This window comes from Arachis stenosperma, chromosome 9 (assembly GCF_014773155.1).
Source record: "Arachis stenosperma cultivar V10309 chromosome 9, arast.V10309.gnm1.PFL2, whole genome shotgun sequence".
Classification (NCBI taxonomy): domain Eukaryota; kingdom Viridiplantae; phylum Streptophyta; class Magnoliopsida; order Fabales; family Fabaceae; genus Arachis; species Arachis stenosperma.
Genome location: NC_080385.1, coordinates 143,926,628 through 143,953,351, shown reverse-complemented (window position 1 = coordinate 143,953,351; position 26,724 = coordinate 143,926,628). Strand labels below are relative to the sequence as shown.

General features: G+C 34.8%; 2 protein-coding genes across 4 annotated transcripts; one reads left to right on the top strand and one right to left on the bottom strand.

Annotated features, from left to right (window-relative positions):
- Window positions 1-200: 200 nt before the first annotated feature.
- On the top strand, window positions 201-4,012 carry LOC130951583 (polyadenylate-binding protein 1-like). 2 transcript variants are annotated; one of them, XM_057880275.1, is made up of 6 exons: window positions 201-551; window positions 692-794; window positions 2,185-2,255; window positions 2,893-3,084; window positions 3,182-3,300; window positions 3,605-4,012. In XM_057880275.1, exons 1-6 carry the CDS (start codon window positions 414-416, stop codon window positions 3,648-3,650), a joined length of 669 nt encoding a protein of 222 aa, XP_057736258.1. In that variant the 5' UTR covers window positions 201-413; the 3' UTR covers window positions 3,651-4,012. The 2 variants fall into 2 exon arrangements, with proteins under 2 accessions (XP_057736258.1, XP_057736257.1); XM_057880274.1 differs by having other exon boundaries at window positions 207-551; window positions 689-794.
- Window positions 4,013-15,328: 11,316 nt separating this feature from the next.
- LOC130951092 (carboxyl-terminal-processing peptidase 2, chloroplastic) lies at window positions 15,329-20,699 on the bottom strand. Of its 2 annotated transcripts, none has more exons than XM_057879704.1 (13): window positions 20,550-20,699; window positions 19,832-20,174; window positions 19,557-19,706; window positions 18,550-18,632; window positions 18,232-18,440; window positions 17,801-17,869; window positions 17,417-17,535; window positions 17,084-17,159; window positions 16,960-17,001; window positions 16,370-16,478; window positions 16,186-16,283; window positions 15,699-15,792; window positions 15,329-15,621 (listed from the first exon to the last, which is right to left on the bottom strand). In XM_057879704.1, exons 2-13 carry the CDS (start codon window positions 19,947-19,949, stop codon window positions 15,496-15,498), a joined length of 1,293 nt encoding a protein of 430 aa, XP_057735687.1. In that variant the 5' UTR covers window positions 19,950-20,174; window positions 20,550-20,699; the 3' UTR covers window positions 15,329-15,495. The 2 variants fall into 2 exon arrangements, with proteins under 2 accessions (XP_057735687.1, XP_057735686.1); XM_057879703.1 differs by having other exon boundaries at window positions 20,573-20,698.
- Between the last annotated feature and the right edge of the window lie 6,025 nt (window positions 20,700-26,724).

Genomic DNA, 26,724 nt, shown 5'->3' with positions numbered 1-26,724 from the left:
AAATTAAAAGAGATTGCCTCCTAAATCTATAATTTAGTTAACCTATTACTAAAATGATTTGATTGTGTATTTGTTTCAATAAATCTTCATAAATCTTACAAGATGATTTAATCAATGTTTGTTTTTATTTATGAAATCCTGAAACTTTTTTTTTTGATAAAACCATACTCCCTATTTGACCTTGGGCTTCTCTTCCCCGGTTCCCCCTCCTCCCTAACCCTAATAATCCCTATGACTTTTGTCATGTGACAAAGAAAGGAAATTTATTTTTTACAAAAAATAATAAATCACTAAATCAGTGCCTCCCTCCCCTTTCCCTACCAAAAAACTCAGATCAACCCTAAATCAAAATTAAAATAATTATATTCACCGAATCTCAGAGAGAGAGAGAGAGAGAGAGAGAGAGAGAGAGAATGGAGCAGGAAGAACACGAAGTGTACGGTGCCGACATCCCCGACGAAGCTGACATGGACGCCGACGCCGACGCCGACCTTCAGGAACACGATGACGACCATGACAACAACCACCATGCCTCCTCTCACGCTAACAAGGTTCGTTCTCTCCTTCTATCATTCTTCCGTTGCTTTCTAGGTTCTTCTTTTTCTCTTTCCTAGGTTTCCTTTTTTAATTATTCAGTGTTATCTCTCTGATTCTGAATCTGGTTCTGGATGTTCTTTTGGTTGAACAGCAGGACTTGGAGGACATGAAGAAGAGGCTGAAGGAGATTGAGGAAGAAGCTAGCGCCCTACGTGAAATGCAGGCCAAGGTCGAGAAAGAGATGGGCGCTGTTCAAGGTTCCTTTTTTTCCCCCTAAAAGCTGATTTTTATTTATGTTGATTTATTTCATTTTATCGTTAATTTTAATTTAATTGCTTTTTTGGTTGTTGAGAACGTTGCATAGGGTTATGTTGTTTGCTTGCTTTATTGATTGCTTGAACTGTATATAGACGGTGGATCCAACTATATATATTTAACTGTATGAGTTTAGTTTTGCTTCTCACATGAAGCATTTATGATTGCACACTCTTAAGTCTTAAAATTCCGTTGCAAATTGGTTTTTGGGCTATCTTAATTTTATGATTGGGGAAGTGAGAATGGATTTTGAGTCTATAGTTGGTGTAATGGGTGCCAAGTCACCTGTTGTGCAAAATTTGTGGGGGATAACGATAACTTTATATAGCATCTATTGCATGATTAGCATTTGTGATGTTTTGAAACAGATGAAACCAGTGTATTTAAGTTACGATGAACACATGGTTTTTGGATAGGGAAGTAAAAAGAGACAAATAGGTGGGATGTTTCTGCCATTTATCTTCTTTTTTCTTCTGGCAATAACAAACTCCTTCAAGTAGCTGGGGTTTCTGTATGATCGAGCTGAATTTTGCTCACGGAATACAGATATCACTCAGATATTTTCTTCACCTTCTTTTTGTTATATCCTAGATGTATCCTGTTATCAGTTGCAAAAGAAATTCAATAACTGAGCTTCATTTTGCTAGGTGGGGTCAGCTACAATTTGCGGAAGATTCATCAATAACTTTTTCTTTGAAAATTATTCTTTGACTTTCATCATACTTTAGCGGATGAAACTAATCTATTTTTTTCGTGGGAAATGAAAGCAAACAATATCAGCTCTTTCTTATTTTGGTCTATGAATACACTCATTTTCGTCTGCTTATTCAATATCTACATTGACAAGGCACACGGAGACTAGAAATCAAACCCTAACCACACTGTAGAACATATGTTCAAGAAAACCTGTTCACTGTTCTGTCAGAGATTGGGACAGGAGATGCAATAAATAGGTTGACGAGAAATCCATTAGTAATTAATATAGATAATGGAGACGGGAAAGTGAATACTGGGATTTGGTTGAATGGAAGATGCACTGAATGGTTTTATAGTTATACTATAAATTAGGCATTTCTTGACTTGGTGAAAAAATTATTTTCGCTATCTGTTAAGCTGCATCGTTGAATTAATCATTCATTTCTTGTACATTTCAACATGTGTAAGATGCCAGCCATCTGTTTTAGAATAGTATAGGTGATTGGTAGTATAATGTTCAATTTTTCATCTCTATGGCTGGACTTTAAATTTAAAATTTTCCATATATTTGAGACTTCTAATAATAATATTAGCATCTTTCTGCAAATGACATTTTTATTCTATTTTGATTTGTAGATTCAACTGGATCTTCTGCAAGTCAAGCTGAAAAGGAGGAAGTGGATTCTCGATCAATCTATGTTGGTAATGTGAGGTTTGCATATCTTTATTCTGTATGTCTTTATTTTTATTCCATACCGCTGTGTGATGTGTGGTGACTTGATACTGTTATGCATTTTATTTTACATCTGTACTTGTGAAGTAGACCATGTGCACAAGTAAACTGATTTAGCATTTTAGCTGTATGTAGGTTTATGTAGCCCCAATCCACTTCTAGCTTTTGCTCAAAGTTTTGGAATTCCATAAACTAAACCGAACATGAAATTTGGTTTTTATGATATTACTGCTTGGTCTTTTGATAGATTCTTCAATTTCGACAATGTTTGAGTTTGTGTTGAGAATGGGAATCTCTTGGCTATTTTACATCATCTTTTTGGTAAATTTTTTGTACATTTGTCCTATTGTGAAGAATTGAAGAGCTGGGGAATAAATGAAAAGGAGCTTTCTATATTAGTATGTTGTATAAAGATTTTCTTGATTCTCTTGCTGTTCTATATCATATTCGTATTGATGTGTTTTGATGACTATGACAAGCTCTTGCACCCCTTGAGTATTGACAGTCAAGTTTGTTGAATTGTTTCTCATCAAGCATCTAGTTTCATTATAACATTGTAAGCATCCAACTGAATTTCATAATGATTAAATGGTTTCCAAATTATGATTCAGGTTGACTATGCATGCACACCTGAAGAAGTTCAACAGCATTTTCAGTCGTGTGGAACTGTGAACAGAGTTACAATATTGACAGACAAATTTGGGCAGCCAAAAGGATTTGCTTATGTAGAGTTCGTTGAGATAGATGCTGTTCAGAATGCTCTCCTGTTAAATGAATCAGAATTGCATGGTCGACAACTGAAGGTCTTCATTATCAGATAATTTGTACAAGTTTACTTAGTTTCTCCCCTCCCCCTTCCATTTGATTATACTTGTTCTTGAATTCTGCTTTTCTGTTCAGGTGTCTGCTAAGCGTACAAATGTTCCTGGGATGAAACAGTATTTTGGAAGACGACCTGGGGGTTTCCGATCCAGGAGGCCTTTCATGCCTGCTCCATTCTATCCACCATATGGTTATGGGTAAGCTATAATCATAAACTGAAGAATGTAGAAAATATGCCTTTGATTTGTTGCTTCTTTCGTATGTTCTTCCATGAGCTGTGTACATTTTGGTGACTTACAAAGTGAAAGTACGTTTCGTTGAAATGGTCTTTTACATCTATAGCCTGATATTACTGAGAAATAAATAAATGTGTGTTTGACGCTCGACAGTAATACATCTAATGATAACTCTGGTGTTATTCAGTTTTCTAAATCTGAAATTTTTGTGATAAAAGTGTTGAACATTACGTCATATGATTGATCAAATCATTTGAACATGCAGAAGGGTCCCAAGGTTTAGAAGACCTACTCGATACAGGCCATACTAGTGCTCAATTTCAGAGATTAACGGATTATCATCACCGTGTTTACGATAAAGGAGGACAAGGCGTTATTGATTTACCATTGTAATAATTTTCGTTGGTGGGAGCAAGGACATGATGAATCTTTGATTTACACACACCAGACAAAATTAAATGCCCTTTGCTCCGTTAGATGTATGATATGATCAAATGTTTAGGTTGGTCGCATCATTACTGTTTTACTAAGCTTTGTATGTTCCTATTACAGAGGGTTGTGAAAGTTTACGTTATACACACACTAACGGTGTAGGCAACTATGTAGGCGAATTTCGGAGTAGTGTTTTATTATTGTGACCTTTTAAGTTATTAAATTAAACGATACTGTTCAATGTTTATTTTTATAAGATAAAGAACGATGCTAGATTTAAAAAAAAAAAAAGAGAGAGAAAAAGAGCCACAATGTTCAATGCTGAAATGGTAGTGCTGGGAAATTCACTTGTTTTTCCTTTTTTGGTCATAGGTAAATTCACTTTTTATAAGCTAGTTTGAAGCAGGTTTGTTTGAAGTTGTGTGTGGATGTTTTTAAAAGAATTAGTTTCAGAGAATTATGGCCTGTGATTATAAGATTATTTTTTTGGTTTCTCCTGTGGTTGCCAGTGAAACACTTTTGAGCACTTTGTTACGACTTTGGACACCAGTGAAACACTTTTGAGCACTTTGTTACGACTTTGGACACACTCTAATGCTACTATGTTGGCATTTGAACTTAGTCAACCTCTTGAGATAAGACCAAGTTAGCCTAACCTTCAATATTTAGCAAAAAAGCTAAGAACACAAGAGAACACAAACTTGGTGGAAAGAACAATTTATTGCTCAAGTGTTTGTTACAAATAATTCACACATGACTCACACTAATTCTCATCTCCTATTTATAGCCATCCACCTCCTTAATGGATGGTTAGGATTAAATTTAATCAACGGTTCAGATTAATTATCTAGATTATTCATTACAAATATCTATCCTACTACAACTTTCTAATTATTTCTAGATTCTTCCATACTACTCTTCATACTCCTATATACACCCACACTCTTCTAGAATACTCTGACCTTCCAGAGTCTTCTAGAACCTTCTAGGATATTCCAGGACCTTCTAGGACATTCTAGAACGTTCCGGAACCATCTAGAGCATTCTCAAATACTCTAGAAAATTATACAAACATTGTTAAATCTAACCTTCTAAAATTTACCGTGACATTCTCCACAACCTAATGCGCGAGCGTCCTCGTTGCATTCTGTTCATTATGGCGCTCTAGGTGTTCTTGAAATTGTCACAGATCTTCACGAGCTTTCCAATTAGCTTCAGTTATCGGGAGCCCTTTCCACTTGATCAAGTATTTGATACTTGGTGGTACCCCTCTTCGTCGCACGACGCGATTAGCTAAGATCTCTTCGATTTCTTTATCGAAGGATCTAATCACCACAGGCGGAGCACGACTCGAGTCACCTCTACTCGGTTCATGTTGGTCTTCATGATATGGTTTAAGCATACTCACATGGAAGACCGGGTGGATCTTCATAGAAGGAATGAGTTGTACTTTGTAAGCAACTTCCCCAACACGTCCAATGATCTCAAATGACCCTTCGTATTTGCGGATTAAACCCTTATGAAATTTGCGAAAGGCTTTGAATTGTTGTGGAAGAAGTTTGATCATTACATTGTCTCCCACTTGATAGCTTGCATGCCTCCTCTTTTTATCTGTCCATTTCTTCATCCTCTTGGCAGCTTTGTCGAGGTAAGAACGAGTGGCATCTGCTTGTTCTTCCCATGACTTAATCATACGATAAGCTCCAGGGCTCTTCCCTGAGTAAGAGGAAGAAAAAGAGTGAGGTGTAAGCGGCTGTTGTCCAGTCACAATCTCGAATGGGCTCTTCCCTGTGGACTCGCTTCTTTGTAAATTGTATGAGAACTGAATAATGTCAAGGAGTTTTGTCCAGTCCTTCTAATTAGCGCTTACAAAATGCCTCAAGTAACACTCAAGTAAGGCATTTACTCTCTCAGTCTGCCCATCAGTTTGAGGATGGAAGCTTGTTGAGAAATGAAGCTCCGACCCAAGGAGTTTGAACAGCTCTGTCTATAGTCGTCCTGTGAAGCGTGGATCTCGATCACTAATGATGCTCTTAGGCAATCCCCAATATTTCACCACATTCTCGAAGAATAGTCGTGCTGCTTACTCTACAGTGTAGTCAGTAGGGGCAGGTATAAAAGTAACATACTTCGAAAATCGATTCACTACCACGAGAATAGATCCAAACCCCTCGGACTTCGATAAGGCAGAGATGAAATTTAGAGAGACACTTTTCCACGGTCGCTCTGATGGAGGCAGAGGTACCAACAACCTACTTGGTGTCTTGTTTTCAATCTTATTTTGTTGGCACACAAGTCAAGTCTTCACATAGCTTTCTATTTCATCTCTCATTTGAGGCCAATAATAAGAAGACTCAATGAGTGCCAAGGTCCTTTGCTGACCTTGATGACCAGCCCACTTGGTATCGTGGCATTCTCTTACTAATTTTCTTTTTAGAATTTTCTATTTAGGAATGTATAATCTTCTCCCTTTAGTGTAGAGAAGGTCATATTCTAGCCAAAATCTTTTGGTCTTCACTTCTCTAGGTAATTCCACCAACTTCTTGGCTAATGGATCATGATGTAACCCTTCTTTGATGGTATGCACAATATCTCCTTCGACCATGGAAATGGCTGCCATCTCAACCTTGCGGCTTAGCGCATCTGCTACCACATTAGTCTTGCTAGGCTTGTATTCAAATTCGAAATCAAACTCAGCTAAGAAATCTTGCCACCTAGCTTGTTTGGGGCTTAACTTCTTCTGAGTTTGGAAGTAGCTTGTAGCCACATTGTCTGTCTTGACGATGAAGTGTGAACCAAGCAAATAGTGACACCAAGTTCTCAGACAATGCACCACCGCAGTCATCTCCTTCTCTTGGACAGTGTATCGCCTCTTTTTATCATTCAACTTGCGGCTCTCAAAGGCAATAGGATGTCCTTCTTGCATTAGAACCCCTCCAATAGCGTAGTCAGAAGCATCAGTGTGGACTTCAAACACCTTTAAGTAGTCAGGTAGTGCTAGTACTGGCCCTTCTGTGATAGCAGCCTTCAACTCATCAAAGGCCTTTTGACACTCCTTTGACCATTCCCAAGAGTAATTTTTCTTGAGAAGATCAGTTAATGGTGCCGCCTTGGCAGAGTATCCCTTGATAAACCTTCGATAGTAATTAGCCAACCCAAGGAATGACCTCAATTCAGATACCTTATTTGGAGGCTTCCATTCTTTGATAGCCTTCACCTTTCCTTGATCCATGCAGAGAGTTCCATCTTTAATGATGTGTCCCAAGAAGTGGACTTCGTCCCTTGCAAAGGAACACTTTTCCTTCTTCACATATAGGTTATTCTCTCACAAGATCTTAAACACGGTTCGTAAGTGTTCTACATGTTCCTCCAAAGTATTGCTATAGACAACAATATCATCCAAATAGACCACTACAAACCGATCAAGGTAAGGTTGAAAGATCTCATTCATCAAGGTACAGAAGGTCGCAGGAGCATTGGTCAAGCCAAAAGGCATTACCAACCACTCATACGATCCATACCTCGTGACACACGTGGTCTTAGGCTCATCACCATCAGCAATCCTCACTTGGTGATATCATAACCTCAAATCCAGCTTTGAGAACCACTTGGCTCTACTAAGTTGATCAAACAAATCAGCTATCAAAGGAATAGGGTATTTGTTCTTGATGGTTATCTTGTTAAGTGCTCGATAGTCGATGCATAGTCTCAACGAACCATCATGCTTCTTTTGGAACAAGACTGGTGCGCCATAAGGTGCCTTCGATGGACGGATAAATCCAGCATCTAGCAAATCCTTGAGTTGCTTCTTCAACTCCTCAAGTTCTGGCGATGCCATCCTATAAGGTGTTGAGGTAGGCGGCTTTGCTCCTGACTCCAATTCAATCTTGTGGTCGACCTTCCTCCTAGGTGGTAATTATTTTGGGAACTTGAGAGGCATCATATCTTTATTTTCTTCAAGGACTTTCTTGATTTCAGGAGGAATGTCTTATCTTTCAGATGTTGACTCATCTTGTAATAGAGTCAAATATATAATCTCTCCTTTCTTCAACCCTTTCTTGAGTTGCATAGCAGAGAACATCGGTGGTCCTCCAGCTTTAGAGACTATAGAGACCATGCATGGAGACCCTTTCTCCATGACGCATACCATGTCATAGTATGGCATAGGTATTATATTTGCCTTCCTTTGCAAATCAAGCCCAATGACTATTTTGAAATCGTCCATGGGTGCTATTGAGAAATCCACAAGACCCTTCCAAGAACCAAGAGTTATCTCAACCCCTTTCGCTACTCCCTTAAGGGGTTCATCCTTGGTATTCACGGGTTTGAACCAGCCATTCTTTTCGGTGATCTTCAACCCAAGCCTCTTTGCTTCATCAGGAGTGATTAAGTTGTGTGTAGCACGAGTGTCGATTATAGTCATGACGGGTTTTTCATTGATAAAGGCTTTGATATACATCAGGCCTTTCTTTTCTGCAGTGCTTGCCTCTTTGCTCTTCACAGCATTCATGAGTTGGATAGATCCAACACACTCATTTACTTGAGTTTGGGCTTCTCGTTCATTGGCGATAGATGTCAGAGTCCCTAGCTTGGGACAGTCCTTCATTTGGTGTGATCCCTTGCACACGAAGCATCCTCCTCTGGGCACGAAAGCCTTCTTCTTTTCCTCGTACTCTTTCTTTGAAGAGTATTTTTCTTCTTTCTTGGTTGAGAAACTCTTCCCCTTGTCTCCTTCACCTTTAGTAGAACTAGGCTTGGAGGAAGATTTGGGTTTAGAGTCTCCCCTATGATACTCAGTAAGTGATTCGGCCACCACGATGACCTCATCGACATCCTTAATATTCCTTCTTTGTAGTTCTTGCTTTGCCCAAGGTTGGAGTCCATTAATGAAGAAGAACAATGCATCCTCTGATGCTAAGTTGGGGATTTGAAGCGTGAGAGTAGTGAACTCCTTTACGTAGTCGCTAATCGTACTCTTGTGCTTCAACTCCCTCAACTTCTTTCTCGCTTCATAAACCACATTCTCGGGAAAAAATTGTCTTTTCAACTCTCTTTTGAAATCTTCACATGTGGATATGTTGCAAGTACTCTTTTCTATATCTACGCACTTTCTTCTCCACCACAAAGTAGCATTATCAGAAAAGTAGAGAGCTGCAGTGCGTACCTTTATTGCTTCTTCGACCACCCCTTGGCCTTCAAAGTACCTCTCCATTTGCCATAGAAAATTCTCCACCTCTCGAGCGTCCCTTACGCCCTTGAACTCCTTTGGCTTTGGGAGATCAATCTTTGTCGTCTCCCTTATAATGGTTGGTTGAGATTTTGCCTCCTCGAACCAAACTCGAACTTCCTCAAATATTTTGAAGGAATTCTCAAGTTTCTTTTCGATTTGGAGCATGCTTTCTTTGAAAGCATCTAGTTTTCCTAACACGTGAGCCTCGAGGGTCTCATTGTCATGTTCTATCTTTTGGAAGTGCTTATCCATAGAGGATAGAATATTCTCCAACATAAAAACTCTCTCTTCTAAGAAGTTAGAGTCCTTACCTCTAACCTTCTAAAATTTACCGTGACAACTTAGTATTATATTGTGCGTTAATTTCAAATGAAATAATTTTAAAATATTAATAATGTATGTTTTATCTCTCTTAACCAAGTGTTAAGTCTAATGTTTGTTGAGAGTGAAAAAGCTTTAAAATTGAGTCAATGTTTCTAATTAGTGACAAAATAGCTTGATGCTTCGGTGGTAGACCAAAAACTTAGAACACCAATTAATTAGTCATACATGTTGTGATAAGTATGATGGATGTCCATTTAATATGGGCGGTTCATATTTTACAATATTAAAGGCTGAAGATATCAAGAGACAATGAATTTATTGAAGGCTGAAAATATCAAGAAGAATGAATTTACTGATGGTTGAAAAGGAATAACTTTTGTATGTATAAATAAAGGAAGTGAACGTCTAAAACAACAGAGTAATAATAAAACATTCTTTCCTTCCTCTATACGTTATAATAATTCTCTCTTTTCTCTATCTATCCGTAAGACTTATGTTTATAATATATTAGTAAATATATTAATCATCTCTATTATATTGAGAAGTAATTGTGGTGAATGTTACTAATAGAGTTATCTAATTATACTTCTTTATTTTATATTTATAATCCCTTCCTTATGTATTTGTTTATTTTGCAACATGTTATCAGCACGAGACTCTGATAAAAATTTAGGAAGACTCAGGTAACAAATTTTTATTATGTCGAAACTCTCTCATCTTGAATTTAATGCTCTTGATATATTTAGAAACAACTATTTATCATGGATACTAGATGCTGAAATCCATCTTGATTCAACAGATCTTGGAGATACCATTAAGGCTGAAAATAATACATCCCAGAAGGATAAAGCCAAAGCCATGATCTTTCTTCATCATCATCTTGACGAAAGATTGAAAAATGATTATCTCACATTAAAAGATCCTGCAAATCTGTGGAAAAACCTTGAAGAAAGGTATAATTATTAAAAGACAATGATACTTCCTCAATCCCGATATGAATGGACACACTTATGTCTACAGGATTTTAAATTCATAAATAAATATAATTCAGCAATGTTTCGAATCACCTCACAAATGAAATTATGTAGGAAAAAGATAACTGATAATGATATGTTAGAAAAAACTTTCTTAACCTTTCATGCCTCGAATGTGCTCCTGCAACAGCAATATCGAGAAAAATGATTTAAAAATATTCTGAGTTAATTTCTTACCTTCTTGTTGCTGAACGCAACAATGAGTTATTTTTAAAAAATCATGAAGCACGCCCAGCTGGCGCCATCCCATTTCTTGAAGTAAATGCGTCAAGTCATTATCCCAGAAGAGGTAAATAGCAATGTTTTAGTAATAAGAAAAATTATGAAAGGAAGAAGAATTATGTTCACAAGAAAGGATCTCACCAGAAGCGGGATAAAGAAAGAAACACTGGGTAAAATAAATCAAAAGAGGATAAATATTTCCGTTGTAGTGGAAAGGACCATTAGTCGCGTACCTGTCCTACACTAAGGCACCTAGTTGATATTTATCAAGCATCTTTGAAAAGGATGACAAAAGAAAAGAAATAAATTTTGTTTCAAATGATGTTGAAAATTACACCACTCATTATAATGTATCTGATTTCTTTGAGGATTCTGAAGGAAATATTGTTCATTTGATCAATGATTGAATAGTTTAATATGTGAGATTGTTAAGTATTCATGTAAATAAATAATGTAAGAAACTTATTGTTAAGTTTTATTTTCTATGCATCTGAATTTCAAGTATTATGTATAATAAAGATTTATGAATTTTAAAATTATTAAATGTGCCAAGTTCTAAAATAATAATAATAAAACTTTTAGTATATACTATACTTCTAAGAAAAATATTTTCAATCAAAAATATAATTTTATGCGCATATACTTCTACTCATTTTATTATTATTATTTGTCTTTGAAGAAAATGGCAATGACATATAGTGAAGATGTTTGCCTTGCAGATAGTGCAAGTTCGCACACCATTCTCAAAAGTAATATATATTTTACCCATCTTGTGCCAAAAGGAGAATATGTTAATACTATTATTAGCTCAGGCAATGTGATAGAATGCTCTGGAAGAGTTATAATTTTGTTTCCCGAATGAGCGAAATTTATAATAAATAATGCACTATTGTCTACTAAGTCTCTAAAAACTTATTGAGTTTCAAAGATATTTGCCGAAATGGATATCATATTGAAACAATGAATGAGGAAAATTATGAGTACTTATGTATCACAATTTATTATTTAAATAAAAAGGTTATATTAGAAAAGTTACCATCACTTTCATCTGGGTTGTATTATACCAAAATTAGTGCAATTGAATCACATGCCATTGTAAACCAGAAGTTTACTATCCCAAATGAATTCATAACTTGGCATATGATCGATTGGGTCATCCGGAAACAACCATGATGAGGAGAATTATTGAAAACTTCCATGGACATTCACTAAAGAACCAGAAGATTTTTAAATCTAGTGAATTTTGTTGTGCTGCATGTTCTCACGGAAAGTTAATTTTAAGGCCATCACCAGTAAAGATTGGATTTGAATCCCCTGAATTTCTAGAAAGGATTCAAGGCGATATATGTGGACCTATTCATTCATCATGTGGATCTTTTAGATATTTTATAGTTTTAATAGACGCATCTTCAAGATGGTCACATGTGTGCTTATTGTCTTCTCGCAACCTGACGTTTGTGAGATTACTTGCTCAAATTATTCGATTAAAAGCACAGTTTTTCAGAAAATCCAATCAAAACAATTCGTCTTGATAATGCTGGTGAATTTACTTTCTAAGCTTTTGATGCTTATTGTATGGCTAATGGAATAAGTGATGAACATCTAATAGCTCATGTTCACACACAAAATAGGTTAGCAGAATCACTTATTAAACGTCTCCAGTTAATTGCTAGACCCTTACTTATGAGAACAAATCTCTCAACCTCGGTTTGGGGGCATGCTATTTTACATGCCGCAGTACATATTCGTTTGAGGCCAACAAGTTACTATCATTTCTCTCCTATGCATTTAGCTTTTGGCCAGCAGCTAAATATTTCTCATTGAAGGATATTTGGGTGTGCAATATATGTTTCCATTACACCACCTTGTCGCACTAAAATGGGACCCCAAAGAAAATTGGAGATATATGTTTGATATGATTCTCCTTCTATAGTAAGGTATCTTGAGATACAAACTGGGGATGTATTTAAAGCCCAATTTATAGATTGTCATTTTGATAAATCAAAATTTTCAACATTAGGGGGAGAGAATAAGCTTCCTGGAAAGGAACTTAACTGGAATGCATCATTCTTGATGTATTTAGATCCTCGATCAAGGCAATGTGAACTAGAAGTTCAAAAGATTATACATTTGCAAAGTATAACAAATGAATTGCCTGATACATTTTCTGATACAATGAGGATAATCAAATCTTATATACTAGTAGAAATTGTCCTAATTGAAATTGATGTCCCAGTTGGACAAGTGGCCACTGAAACAAATTCATGCCAGAAGCGTGGTAGACCGGTTGGTTTCAAAGATAAAAATTCTTGAAAAAGAAAAGAGATAAATACTATTCCTATTGAAAAAGACATAGTTAAGACACTTGCAGTTGTCCAAAATTCTGATATAATTTTAACGCTAGAAGACGTTCAGGTACTTGAAAATTGTGAAAATGACGAAATCTTGATAAATTATATCTTTACAGGAGAAAAATGGGATCGAAATAAGATAATTGTCAATGAAATATTTTCATATAATGTGGCATTAAATATCATGCATGAAAGTAAGGATCTTGAGCCAAGATCAGTCAAAAAATGTCGACAAAAAAATAAATGGCTAAAATGAGAAGAAGCTATGAAAGTTGAGCTAGACTCACTTGCAAAACGTGAAGTCTTTGGACCTGTAATCCATACACCAGAAGATGTAAAACCTATTGGATACAGATGTGTATTTGTGAGAAAACGAAATGAGAAAAATAAAGTTGTACACTACAAAGCTCGACTTGTGGCACAAGGTTTTTCACAAAGGCCCGATATAGATTATGAAGAAACATATTCTCCTATAGTGGATGCAATAACATTGTGTTATTTGGTCAGTTTATTCGCATATCATGAACTACATATGTATTTAATGGATGTGGTAACCGTCTACTTATACGGATCATTAAATCGTGATATTTATATGAAAGTCCATGAAAGATTAAAGATATCTAAATCATCCAATGAATATTCACAGGGGTTATAGTCAGTCAAATTGCGAAGATCTTTATATGGTCTAAAGCAATTTGGATGAATATGGTATAATCGTCTTACTGAGTATCTGGCCAAAAACGAATTTAAGAATAATGATATCTGTTCATGTGTTTTCATAAAGAAATCTGCATCTGAATTCATTATAATTGCTATGTACGTTGATGATTTAAATACCATTGGAACTCCTGAAGAGATTCCAACAATTATAAAAGCTCTAAAAGAATTGTTTGAGATGAAAGATCTTGGAAAGACCAAATTTTGTCTTGGCCTGCAGATCGAGCATACAAAAAAATTGGATCTTTATTCATAAAACAACATACACAGAAAAGATCTTGAAAATATTTTATATCGATAAGTCACATCTATTAAGCACCCCAATGATCGTAAGGTCTTTGGATGTGGAAAAAAATCAATTCCGTCCTAAGGAAGAAAATGAAGATATCCTTGGTCTTGAAATACCATATCTTAGTGTTATTGGAGCGCTAATGTATCTTGCTAATAATACACGACCTGACATATCATTTGCAGTGAATTTACTAGCAATGTATAGTTCCTCTCCAACCAGAAGACATTGAAATGGAATCAAACAAATTTTTCGATATCGTCGTGGAACGATTGATATGGGATTGTTTTATCCCTATGGATCCAAGTCACAACTAGTTGGTTATGCATATGTAGGATACTTGTCTGATCCACATAAAGGAAAATCTCAAATAGGATACCTGTTCACATATGGTGATACAGCTATATCATGGAAGTCCAAGAAACAGACGATAGTAACAAACTCTTCTAATCATGCTGAAATACTAGCAATACATGAAGCAAGTCGCAAGTGTTTTTGGCTCAAGAGTTTGATCCAATATATTCTGTCATCATGTGGACTGATAGATCATAAGATAGCTCTAACTGTCCTATTTGAAGATAATACAGTATGCATTGCTCAACTTAAGGGTAGATACATGAAAAGTGACAAAACAAAGTATATTTCTCCAAATTCTTCTTCACTCATGATCTTCAAAATCAAGGGACAATCAGATTTATTTACAAAGTCACTCCTACAATCTTCTTTTGAAAGATTGGTACATCAAATTGGGATACGCCGATTTCGAGATATTAAATGATATCGACAAGAGTGGGAGACTGTACTCTTTTAGTCAGGTTTTTTTGCATTGGATTTTTCTTAACAAGGTTTTTAACGAGACAGTTCCTATCACAGGATATTGTACTCTTTTTCTTTCACTAAATTTTCTTTTCATTCGATTTTTCTTTAGTAAAATTTTAATGAGACATATTCCTAAATAATCATCCAAGGAAGAGTGTTGTGATATGAAGAATAACACACAACAATCAATAAAATTCTCTCTCTTTTATACTCTTTTCTGTATCTTTTACATACGATACTACTTATATTAGTAATATATATATAAATCACTTCTATTATATTAAGATAATTATATTATTAAACATTAATACTAGAATTTTATATTTATATTTTTTCATTTTATATTTATTATATCTTCTTTATTTATTTATTTTACAACAATACATAATTAATACATGATCATTAATTCTGGAATAAAACTTATCTTTAATAGAGAAATGCTAAGAGCATCAAAATTTATTATTTTTAGTCATTTCTTAGTCAATAACTCAATTCTTAGTCTACTTTTTTTTAGTAATCTAACAATATATTTTATCCCATACTTTTAAACATTGATGGCTAACTGATGGTTAAAAACAATAAATTCTGATAGTCCTCTAGCATTCTTCAAATATATTTGAGGCAAGAATGTCCCTTCTCTTGATTAACGAGACCCAACAACATAGTGTTATGGTAAAGAATTACCATGTTAAAAGAATTAATACACAAAATTAAGAAGAAAATAAAATAAAATGAGCCTCATCTTGAAAATAGTTGAACCCTGTTGACATGGCAAGAAGATGCAGGATCCTGAAGGCAGTTGCAAAATGCATCCTCATCCTTAGGAAATGATGTTGGTAGAGGATGGTCAGGGATGACACCAACCTACAATTCAAACGCAGGGCGTCGCTGTTAGTAAGTGATACAAGCCAGTCGTGGGTGGCAGAGGGCTAAGAACATACCTTGTCGATATCTATGTGTGCAGGTGTCTCGTATCGAGCAACTGTAACAACTAGTCCAGAGCCATCTGACAGCTCAAAAACTGATTGGATCTTCCTGCATAAATGTGTATAGCTCATGTTACGCATGTAATATTGTTTTAAGGAAAAAATTTCACCTAGCTAGTGTGCATTTTACATTCTAAACAATCAAAATATGCAATTTGACACCCTGAAGTATCACATGGTACATTTATGATCACCTGTAAGCTTCTTTTCCAAAATTACCCTTTTATTAAGGAGTAATGTTGTCAACACATGTAAAAGATAATTTTGAAAAATAAAAACGAGGGTTAACATAAGGCCTTTTTTGCATCATTTGACACCTTCAGGATGCCATTTGCATTTTGAATGTTTAAAGTGTAAAGTGTGCGCGAGCCAAAGTTTAGAGGAAGCAAGAGTTTCCCTTTTCTTTAATTTGTTTGAATTGAACTAAACCATAAGTAGGTACCCTTTTCCAAATGTTGGTTCTCCAAACAATATCGCCCTTTTGTTATCTTTCAATGCACCGGCTAAGATTTCGCTTGCACTTGCAGTTCCCTTATTCACCTGGTACGATCTCAAGATCGGTGATCACTCATTCTTACCGTACAAGCAGGTGACAAATTTAGAATTCTGAATAAAAAGGAACATACCAGTACAGCTAGGGGTTCTGAAATAGCTAGTGCGTTGCTTCCATCTGTATCGAGTATGTCTCGGATACCCCGACTATCGCAAATATACACAATCACACCTTTATCCAACCTGGTTGGTAATAACATCTATTAGAAGTTGCAGCTGAGAATAAGAAATAAAAAGAAATAAAAAAATATAATAAAAAGATAAGTTGTATTCTGTTGTAGAATATTGAAGGAATTCCACACAATACAATCTAATGTAGTATTATGAAGTTATAGACATGAAAGGTGAACATACATGAAACATTCTATTCTGAAAGATGGAAAAAATATAATAAAAAGATAAGTTGTATTCTGTTGTAGAATATTGAAGGAATTCCACACAATACAATCTAATGTAGTATTATGAAGTTATAGACATGAAAGGTGAACATACATGAAACATTCTATTCTGAAAGATGGAAAAAATATAATAAAAAGATAAGTTGTATTCTGTTGTAGAATATTGAAGGAATTCCACACAATCCATGGAACTGAATTTCGAAACATCGCTAGCCAAACATTATATATATGCAATGCGTAAAACCGTGACTAGTTGATAAACTTACCAAATTTTGGCAGTCTCAATTCCTTCGGGGAAAAGACCACCACTGCAAATATATAAATAAATGAAACCCTTCAGAAAGCTGGTTGTTACAATTGCAAAATGAGAAATATTTATTGCTAAATCACCTATTATCTCTGAGGTCCAAAACAAATGCATTAACATTTTCACTCCTTAATGTATTGATTGCTTCCTTGATAGCACCTGCAAGGGTGACAGATTTGCCACAAAGAAAGAAAAGGACGAGGAAATGCAGAAACTTTTGTCATAAAAATAGAAAGTGAAAATCAACGAAATGATAAAAATATAATGTGGTGAGAGATCGATTTGTTGATCAGGAGGACTCTAGCATCTAAAGGGAATCACAAAATATGATGGAGAAAAGAAATTGCATGTAAAGAGACAACAAAAGATGATTATGGAATCAAGAAAAGTTGTGCGTCCCATCATTTTCTACTTACTTGAAGCATTTTGGTTGAAAGATGTTAGTTTGATATAGCCAACTTTTGGCGAATCATTTCCTGAAGCAGGTGTCTTGCATAGCCTCGACGTAACTGGATTCAATGATACTTTCTCTCTCCTGAAATGATCAACTCTTGCGTTTTAGATGTTTAATTATAAATAAGATAAAATTTGATTATCAAAAAGCATAGGTACATAACCCTATCAAGTAATGACAATGCTTGTCATTATGAAAATAGAAAAATAATCATGTGGATGTGGCTAAAATAGTGGTGCATTATCAAGGTGCAAGTCTCCGAATCATCCTTGAAAACAAAACATACTCTGAAGGTCTGAAAGGCCGAAACTTCAAATCTAGTTCTGTTGGAAGAAAACAAACTTACGTCAAGGATAGGTGCTTTACGTCTGAACCACTTCGAATGGTCAAAGCTACAGAGCTTCCTTCAGGTCCCCTGTGATTTCCTTGAAAAAGTCAGGCAATCAAACAGATAAATTGAAGGCGATAAATGAGAAAAGTAACTAGAACCTTATAAATAGGTCTCAAACTAGAATAACAGTAACTTGTAAGATTGGAAACAAGAATTCAAGCAGAAAATGTAACAATTTAAAATGATAACATAAATGTCCCAATATTTATATCAACATATTACTATATTTTTAAATTGTTGGGAAATTTTGAGCGGTAACCCATTTCTATCCATTTTTTTAACAATGACAAGTTGTATAAAATGTTCCTTTTATAAATTTCTAGTTTCCCTATTAGGAATATTACGATTTGAAAGATCAAGCAGCATGAAAGGGGGAAAAAACCCACTGTAGGCGTTCAGCTGCATCATATAATCCCAAGTTTTCTGTGCTTGTATCATCAATTCCCAGAATTATATCTCCCGACGAAACACCAGCTCTATATGCAGGACCGCCAGGAGAAGCTGAAATGACAACAAGTCCACCAGATGGCATTGCAGCTTTCGTAGGGTAGCCAATGGAAATGCCTACTCCAGTGAGAGCGCCTTGAGTTCCAGACTGCCTTCAGACAAATATTAGTTATTCGGATTTATGTGTAAAAATGTGTATGGTTTCGGTAAATTGAATATAGGTAAAATCTGATTATCAAAAAGCATAGGTACATAACCCTCAGACTTCTGAGCTTTTCTGGCTCCAGAAACCTTGTGAAGGGATCATCCAATGTGGCTAGCATCTTTCTTATTGCCGTATCTGAGTGCATACACAACATTAGCAATTTAAACTAAACTAGGATGATAGGTAACTAATAGCTATGAGATTACGCAAGACCACTAAACTTCAGATGTGCCAAAATTGTATATATAGTTATCATGAAACAGTGTGGAAGACTCCTTCTTTTGTTGGGTAGATAGATATTAATATTGGGATAGTCAGTGATTATCTGCTCCAGTTTGATACTTTGTGTTTAAAAATATAAAATATAAGTTTCTTAACAGTGAAAGTAATCTTCAGCACCTCATGGTTACTCTCTTAGTTTCATTGACATGCATGACATAGATCAAATATATGTTGTTTATCATTGTTCATATAAGCAAGAAAAATTATAGAGAGCTGTGTATACTTTGGTGTTACAATTTGCATGCCTCATCAAGGAATACAGTTTAGCAAATGCAGAAAAGATTGGATCAAACTATGTAATGTTCATGCTTAAAACCACTTTCTATGCAGATGCTACTATGCCCTGAGGCATATATGGTATATTACCCCATCCTCTCCTAAAGGAAAATCTAAAAGTCACAAGACAGGGAAAAGGTAAGAAAAAGCAACCTACATCTCACAGGATGAAATGTAACATTTGCTACCAGTTTTCTTCTCAAAATAGATAAGACTACCTAGGAACAACTGCATTTGACTTATAAGCAATTCAGCACCAAACATGCACCACTAGATCTCAATTTAATCCTGAAGAAAAATCATAGCAAACAGCTTTATAGCTAACTGATCAGAATCTTCAAGTACAACCATAGTTCTAATTCAACTATCAAGCATAATCTACATCGAGTATGGATACTACCCTAGGTTGAAAGCAGATGGATTTGGGGAATATATTTTTTAGTATGCTGTCCTTAAGCAACAAATTGAAGGGGAAAAAAAGACAGACAGTGAAATGTATACATGTCTCTTCTCGATTGTTCATTGGTTCCTTGCGCAGAGCATCTTCTCTATACCTAAACCAACTTTGTCCATTAAAACTTTTATCGATATATGCCCGGTCAATTACTCTCCATGCCTCCAAAAAGAGAAGATTCTCTTCAGTCAGGGCCCCTTGGGAGAACAAAATAAAAAGATTAATTAATGAAAAAAAAATCAGATTATGAAAATTCTAAATGTTTAATTATCCTATTATCTATTAAGAATCAATCATGGGGTGAATAAAGGTCCAAACTCACATGATGGATTGCTGGAAGCCAAAGAAATTGACATAACCAACATCACTCCGGTAACCAACCGCACAAATAAAACCGAAGCATGGTGTTTTAAGCCAAATGAAAAATCTTTCAGCTTCATAACACTCTTCCGTTTCCTCCTTCTGGCAAGGAAACTCCAACTTGATCGGAACAAGCAGGACCGTGGAAAAAGCTTGTTACTACTAATCCATGGTGCCACCCCAACAAGTGAGTATTCATTTCCACAATCCCTATTAGTAAAACCAACACCTTTCTTATTCTTCCCATGTGTCAATGAAAACCTAGATTCTATTACTCTTAAAGAAAGACACTTTAACTGTGGCACCTGCAAATAGCACAATTCAGTTAATAACTACTCAAGTCAAAAAAATTCATACGTGACCAATTTATTGAGAATCTAACTCTAAATAGGTTCAAATGAAATTTGTAAACACAATACATGGTAGCATTCAAAATTCATTTCTTTTTCTTTTTTAAAATTTTAATTCATCTACAAAAATAGTTCAGCTGTGGCACCCGCAAATAGTACAATTCAGTGAACATTTTCATTCATGTGCACATCATTGACCATTTAACTCTAAATTTGAGGGTAGCAATCAAAATTTGAATTTTCTTTTTCTCAGGAATTCACGGGAATCAAAGAGAATGTGGGGATGAAACATGCATGCATTTACGGTTATGATGAAAGTGAAGAGCTTACTATGAAGTACGAAGAGAAAGAACCTGAGGAATGGAAAAGTTGTGAGAAGAAGAAGGGAGAGAAAAGGAAGCATTCACAGAGCTCGCAACGTTCTCCATGGAAGAAGGCTGCCCCACCTAATGCCTCAGCCTCTCACTTTTTCGCTTTTTGCATTATCGTTCGTTTATTCATAGAGAAAGATAAAAATATAAATAAAAATTTCTATACTGAAAGAGACACCAAACTAGAGTAGTAATGGATAATTCTCAATTATTCAACCTTCTCTAAAATAATATGTAATTTATTTTTTACAATGTGTCAATTTTTTATTAGTTGATATTTTAATTTAATTACTAATTATATTAGTAATTTAAATTACTTAAATTTAACTAAAATTAATATTTAAATTATAATAAAGACTATTTATAATTAAATTATTATTTAAAATAGATCATGATATAATTTTTAAAATATTAATAAAAAAATTCTTCGTAAATTTTTTTTGCCGAAGAAAAAAAATTATTGGAATAATATTGATGAAAGAAATTATTGAAGAACTATTACAAATTTATTAACTTAAACATTGTTCTAATTAACAATTAATTAGGCTCTATAGCTAGAACAAATTAAAGCATAGGATGAAAACCCATCTCACTATGAAGGTATCTAGGTATAGTTTTTAAGGTTTCGATTTGATAAAAAAAACAGTGGCCAAATAAAAAAAGAAAGATCATTCTTAAGAAAAGAAATAATTCATCCTTCATATGTATAAAAAATTGTTATTATAATAATATTTGGTATAATATCATATTTAAAAGTACATCTCCTTTTAATTTGATAACCTTATAACAATAAGTGTAAGCTCTAATTTTTACAACAATAAGGGTTCATTACTACAAATGATCTTAAAATGGAGTGAAATTCATGAAAGAGGGATAAATTTTTAGTTATTAGTATAATAAATTAAAATATCAACCAATAAAAAATTAGCATATTAGAAAAGGTAAATTACATGTTATTTTAGAGAGAATTAGATAGAATTTACCTTCTCAATTTGGTTTTAAACTTGTAACTAAGTCTTCATTTAGTTTTTTAAATTTTAATTATTTTTTTTATTTAATTTTTAAATTTTATGAACATGATTTATGTTATTATTCATGTTAGTGTTTTAAATAATTTTCAACGTACAAATGTTAGTGAAAAACTAAGAATATTAATATAGATAATTAAATATTATGTTGGATTGTGTAAAATGACATCATTTTAATTTTGACATTTAAATAGTTCAAAAATAATTTTATAAGTAGTGTTTATTAAAAAATTTTCTTCCAAAACAAGTGATATATTATCGTTTTGAGCTATTTGAATGTCAAAATCAAAATTGCATTATTTTACGGATTTCAGCATGGTATCTAGCTGTTTATATCAACGCTCTTTAATGTGTGTGTCAAAAATTATTTTAGGATTAATGTGAGTGATATTTACAAAATTTAAAAATTAAATAGAGATAATTAAAATTTTAAAGATAAAATTAAAACTTTCATATAAATTCCCGGATCAAATTGAATATTATCAATCTCAAAGTACTAAACACTTCTTTTATTTTATTTTGTTAACTTTTTAATGAATTTAGATAGCTAGGACCTACGGTTGTTTATAAATATGAAACATTGAAATATGAATATAAAAATACAAAATTAAATTTGATAAATGAAATATAAACATAAATATTATATGTAAAGATACTAAATTAATATATTTTCTATCAAAATCCTAACAAAAGATACACTTTATTTTTATATTTTTTTCATAATTAAAAATAATCCTCTTCTTTCATTATTATGAAGGACTATTTACATTTTTAGTATTTTCGCATTCATAAAATGTTCTCTATTATATAAGAGAGATGGTATTTCTTATAATTTAATTTTGATGAGTAAAATAATTTTATATGTATACTTAATTATGTATCATTAAATTAGTAAAATAATTATATTTTATATTGACTATATAAATTATTATCTAAAACAAATATAATTATATGATTATGTAAAATATTATATATTAATAGTGTATTAAAATTAAATTTTTATTTTAAATAAATTATAATTTTTCATTTTATCTTATTTTATATTTAACATTTAAAAAGTAAATTATTAATTAATGTAATGATATTTTTAAAAAATTTAAATAGACTTCATATATTTTAAAAAAAATTAAAAATAAAAGTCTATAATTTTTTATTTTTTATTTGAAATAAAAAATTATTGTGCTATTTACTTTACTGTTCTAGACTCGACTCTCAGCCTCACACGATGCCTACTAGTTCAACCCAACATACGGCGACCTATACAGAAGGAGTCTTTCCCCTCCAACGCCAGGAAAGGTAAGAAAGGGATCCCTATGAACATCACTAATAATAACCTTCCGAAAGAAAATATGGGATGAATCTTGAAAATTCCTCATCACGGATTCTCACCACCACTATAAATAGGGAGCCCACTAATCTCACCATACCTCTTTGAATATTCTCTGACTTAGGCGTCAGAGTGTCATTACAAATACCACTCTATCGTCTTTCGGTCATTGTCTGATATTGGGCTGCCAGTCTCAATTTCTCTCATCTTTTTTCAGTAAACAAATGAACATTGATGTTGTCTGTGAAAACTGACGCTCTAACATAGGATGGAATGAGAGCCCCTCCATCAAGTGAATGAAAGGGAGGACACTAGGGAAATCATTTTCCAGCAAAATTGTAAAGCCACAAATGTATGTGTATTCCTAGCGTTGTATACACCAGTTTAACCCTTCACAACAGTCGAAACTCGAGTCAGACCCTTCGGAGGTACCGGGTCAAGTTGTGGTTGTATCATCTAGGAGCTCAGACACCAACTCTAGAACTTAGAAAGATAAGTGGAAGCACGAGACTGATTTTAGCCCCAACCAACTGGTGATGTTTACTTAAGATCGGGAGGACAGCGAACTCGCCACGACACTGCGCACGGGCTGTAGGAGAGGATACAGCGATGGTAGTTAGCGCCAGTGTGGCGACGATGATAGGATTCAAATCTTTAGCCCTTGCAATTGGCGGCACGACCCTAACAAAGGAACCCCAAAAAAGGAGGCGCTATAACAAACCCGTGGTGATAGGGGCAAGGGCAACACCTTTTGATGCCAAAATCTTAAAAGTCTGCTTGCTGAAGAACTTTGACAAGCCCACAGACATGAGGTACAACAACACAAAGGACCCCCTAAGAACACATTATGGCTTTCGAATCTAGGTTAAACCTCGAAAGGGCAGCCGACACAGTCCGATGTCGAGCCTTCTAATGAGCGAATAATTTATACGCTTTTTGGCATTGTTTTTAGGAAGTTTCTAGTATGTTTTAGTCACTTTTAATATATTTTTATTAATTTTCATGTAAAATTCACATTTCTGGACTTTACTATGAGTTTGTGTGTTTTTCTATAATTTCAGGTATTTTCTGGCTGAAATTGAGAGATCTGAGCAAAAATCTGATTCAGAGGCTGAGAAAGGACTGCAAATGCTGTTGGATTCTGACCCTCCTGCACTCAAAGTAGATTTTCTGGAGCTACAAAAGCCCAATTGGCGCGCTCTCAATTGCGTTGGAAAGTAGACATCTTGGGCTTTCTAGCAATGTATAATAGTCTATACTTTGGCCGAGATTTGATGGCCCAAACTGGTATTCAAACGCCACCCAAAGACCCTTTTCTGGCGTAAAACGTCAGAACTAGCACCAAAACTGGAGTTAAACGCCCAAACTAGCACCAAAGCTGGCGTTTAACTCCAAGAATGGCCTATGCACGTGAAAGCTTCAAAGCTCTGCCCAAACACACACCAAGTGGGTCCCGAAAGTGGATTTCTGCACTATCTACTCATTTTCTATAAACCTAGGTTACTAGTTTAGTATAAATAGTACTTTTTTACTATTGTATTTTATCTTTGGACCACTTTTTGATCCTTTGATCAGGTCTTCTTCCCTGGTTTTTGAATTCTTATGCCATTTGGGAGGCTGGCCATTCGGCCATGCCTAGACCTTTTGTTCTTATGTATTTTCAACGGTGGAGTTTCTACATCTCATAGATTAAGGTGAGGAGCTCTGCTGTTCCTCATGAATTAATGCAAGTACTATTGTTTTTTCCTTCAATTCACGTCTACTTCTTCTCTAAGATATACTCTTGTACTTAATTCAGTTAAGTCAGACTGAAGGGGTGACCCGTGACAATCACCCACTATCTTCAGTACTCGCTTAGCCAAGATCCGCGTGCCTCACAACCATAAAGCGGTCTACATGATGTTCAACATAGTCATTGGACGCCAGCTGGAGTATACTCTCTTGGGTCTCTAATCCACGGATTCGCATCGTCTCTCCTGACAACAGAGCATTTGACCCCGTGATTAGGATCTTCGTGGTATAGGCTAGAATCAATAGACAACATTCTTGAGATCCGGAAAGTCTAAACTTTATCTGTGGTATTCCAAGTAGGATCTGGAAAAGGATGACTGTGAAGAGCTTCAAACTCGCGAATATTGGGCGCAGTGACAGGTGCAAAAGGATCAATGGATCTTATTCCGACACAAGTAAGAACCGACAGATGATTAGCCTTGCGGTAGCTGTGCCTAGTATTTTTCATCCGAGATGAGAAATCTGACAGTTGATTGATAAACCCCATTTTTGAGGTTTATCTTGTATTGAATTTAGGGTATTTTGATAACCTTTTCTCGCATTTAACCTATGAATTGGCATGGTTTTGTAATCTCTCCCGTATTTGTGCCTAAGTGTAAAAACATGCTTTTTAAGCCTTATTTTGATGAATTCTAGTTCTTCTTTGATTCCATAAGATGCCTTGATGTGTTTGCTAGTAATTCCAGGATGAAATAGGTAAGGCATGGATCAAGGGAGCAAGGAAGGAAGCATGCAAGTGGAGAGAAGCACAAAAAGCCAAAGAATTGATCCAGGCCATGCACGCGCACGCGCACAAGGCGCTCGCGCGCACATTGCGAAACAAGCCAGGGACGCGCACGCGTACCGTGCGCGCACGCGTCGATGACGGCACATGACCTCACTAATGCAACACGTGCCTGGCGATTTGAGAGGGTTTCTGCACCCATTTTTGGCACCAATTGCTAAGGGAAAGGAATAAAAGGATGAAGGATTAAGGGGAAGACATCAATCAATCAATAAATCAATCATGAATTAGTTAGAAAATTAGGGAAGCATAGAGAATAGACTTAGGATTAGTTTAGAGTTTTAGAGAGAGAAGCTCTCACTTCTCTCTAGAATTAGGATTAGGTTTAGTTCTTAGATCTAGGTTTTAATCTTTGCTTTCTTCTACTTCTACATCTCAATTCCTTGTAGTTACATTCATTCTTCTTCTATTCCTTTGTTATAATCTTTCTTATGTTGTTCTTGTATTTTGTTATAGATCTAGTATTGTTCATTCTACTCTCTTTCAATTCAATAAAGGTAATTCATAATAAATGTGTTCCTTTTGATTGTTGTTGTTGATTTCTTTCAATAATTGTTGTTAGATCTTGTTCTTGTTGTTGATTTACTATGTTTTCCTTTTATGACTTCCAAGTGTTTGATAAAATGCTTGGTTGGATTTTAGTGTAGGTTTTGTTCCTCTTGGCCTAGGTAGAGTAATTAGTGACTCTTGAGTTATCTAATTCCCTTGTTGATTGATAATTAGAAATTGCTAATTGATTTGAATGTCTCTAAAGCTAGTCATTCCTTTAGGAATTGATTAGGACTTGAGGAATCAAATTGATTCATCCACTTGACTTTCCTCCATGGTTAGAGGTTAACTAAGTGGGAGCAATACACAATTCTCATCACAATTGAGAATGATAACTAGGATAGGACTTCTAGTTCTCACACCTTACCAAGAGCCTTTTATAGTTGTTAGTTTACTTTCTTGCCATTTATCTTTCATGCTTCTTATCAAAACCCCAAAATAATTCACAACCAATAACAAAACACTTTATTGTAAATCCTAGGGAGAACGACCTGAGGTTTAAATACTTCGGTTTATAAATTTTAGGGGTTTGTACTAGTGACAAACAACTTTTTGTATGAAAGGATTATTGTTTGGTTTAGAAACTATACTTTACAACGAGATTTCATTAGTGAAATTCTAAACCGTCAAAAATTTAATCATCAAAATGGCGCCG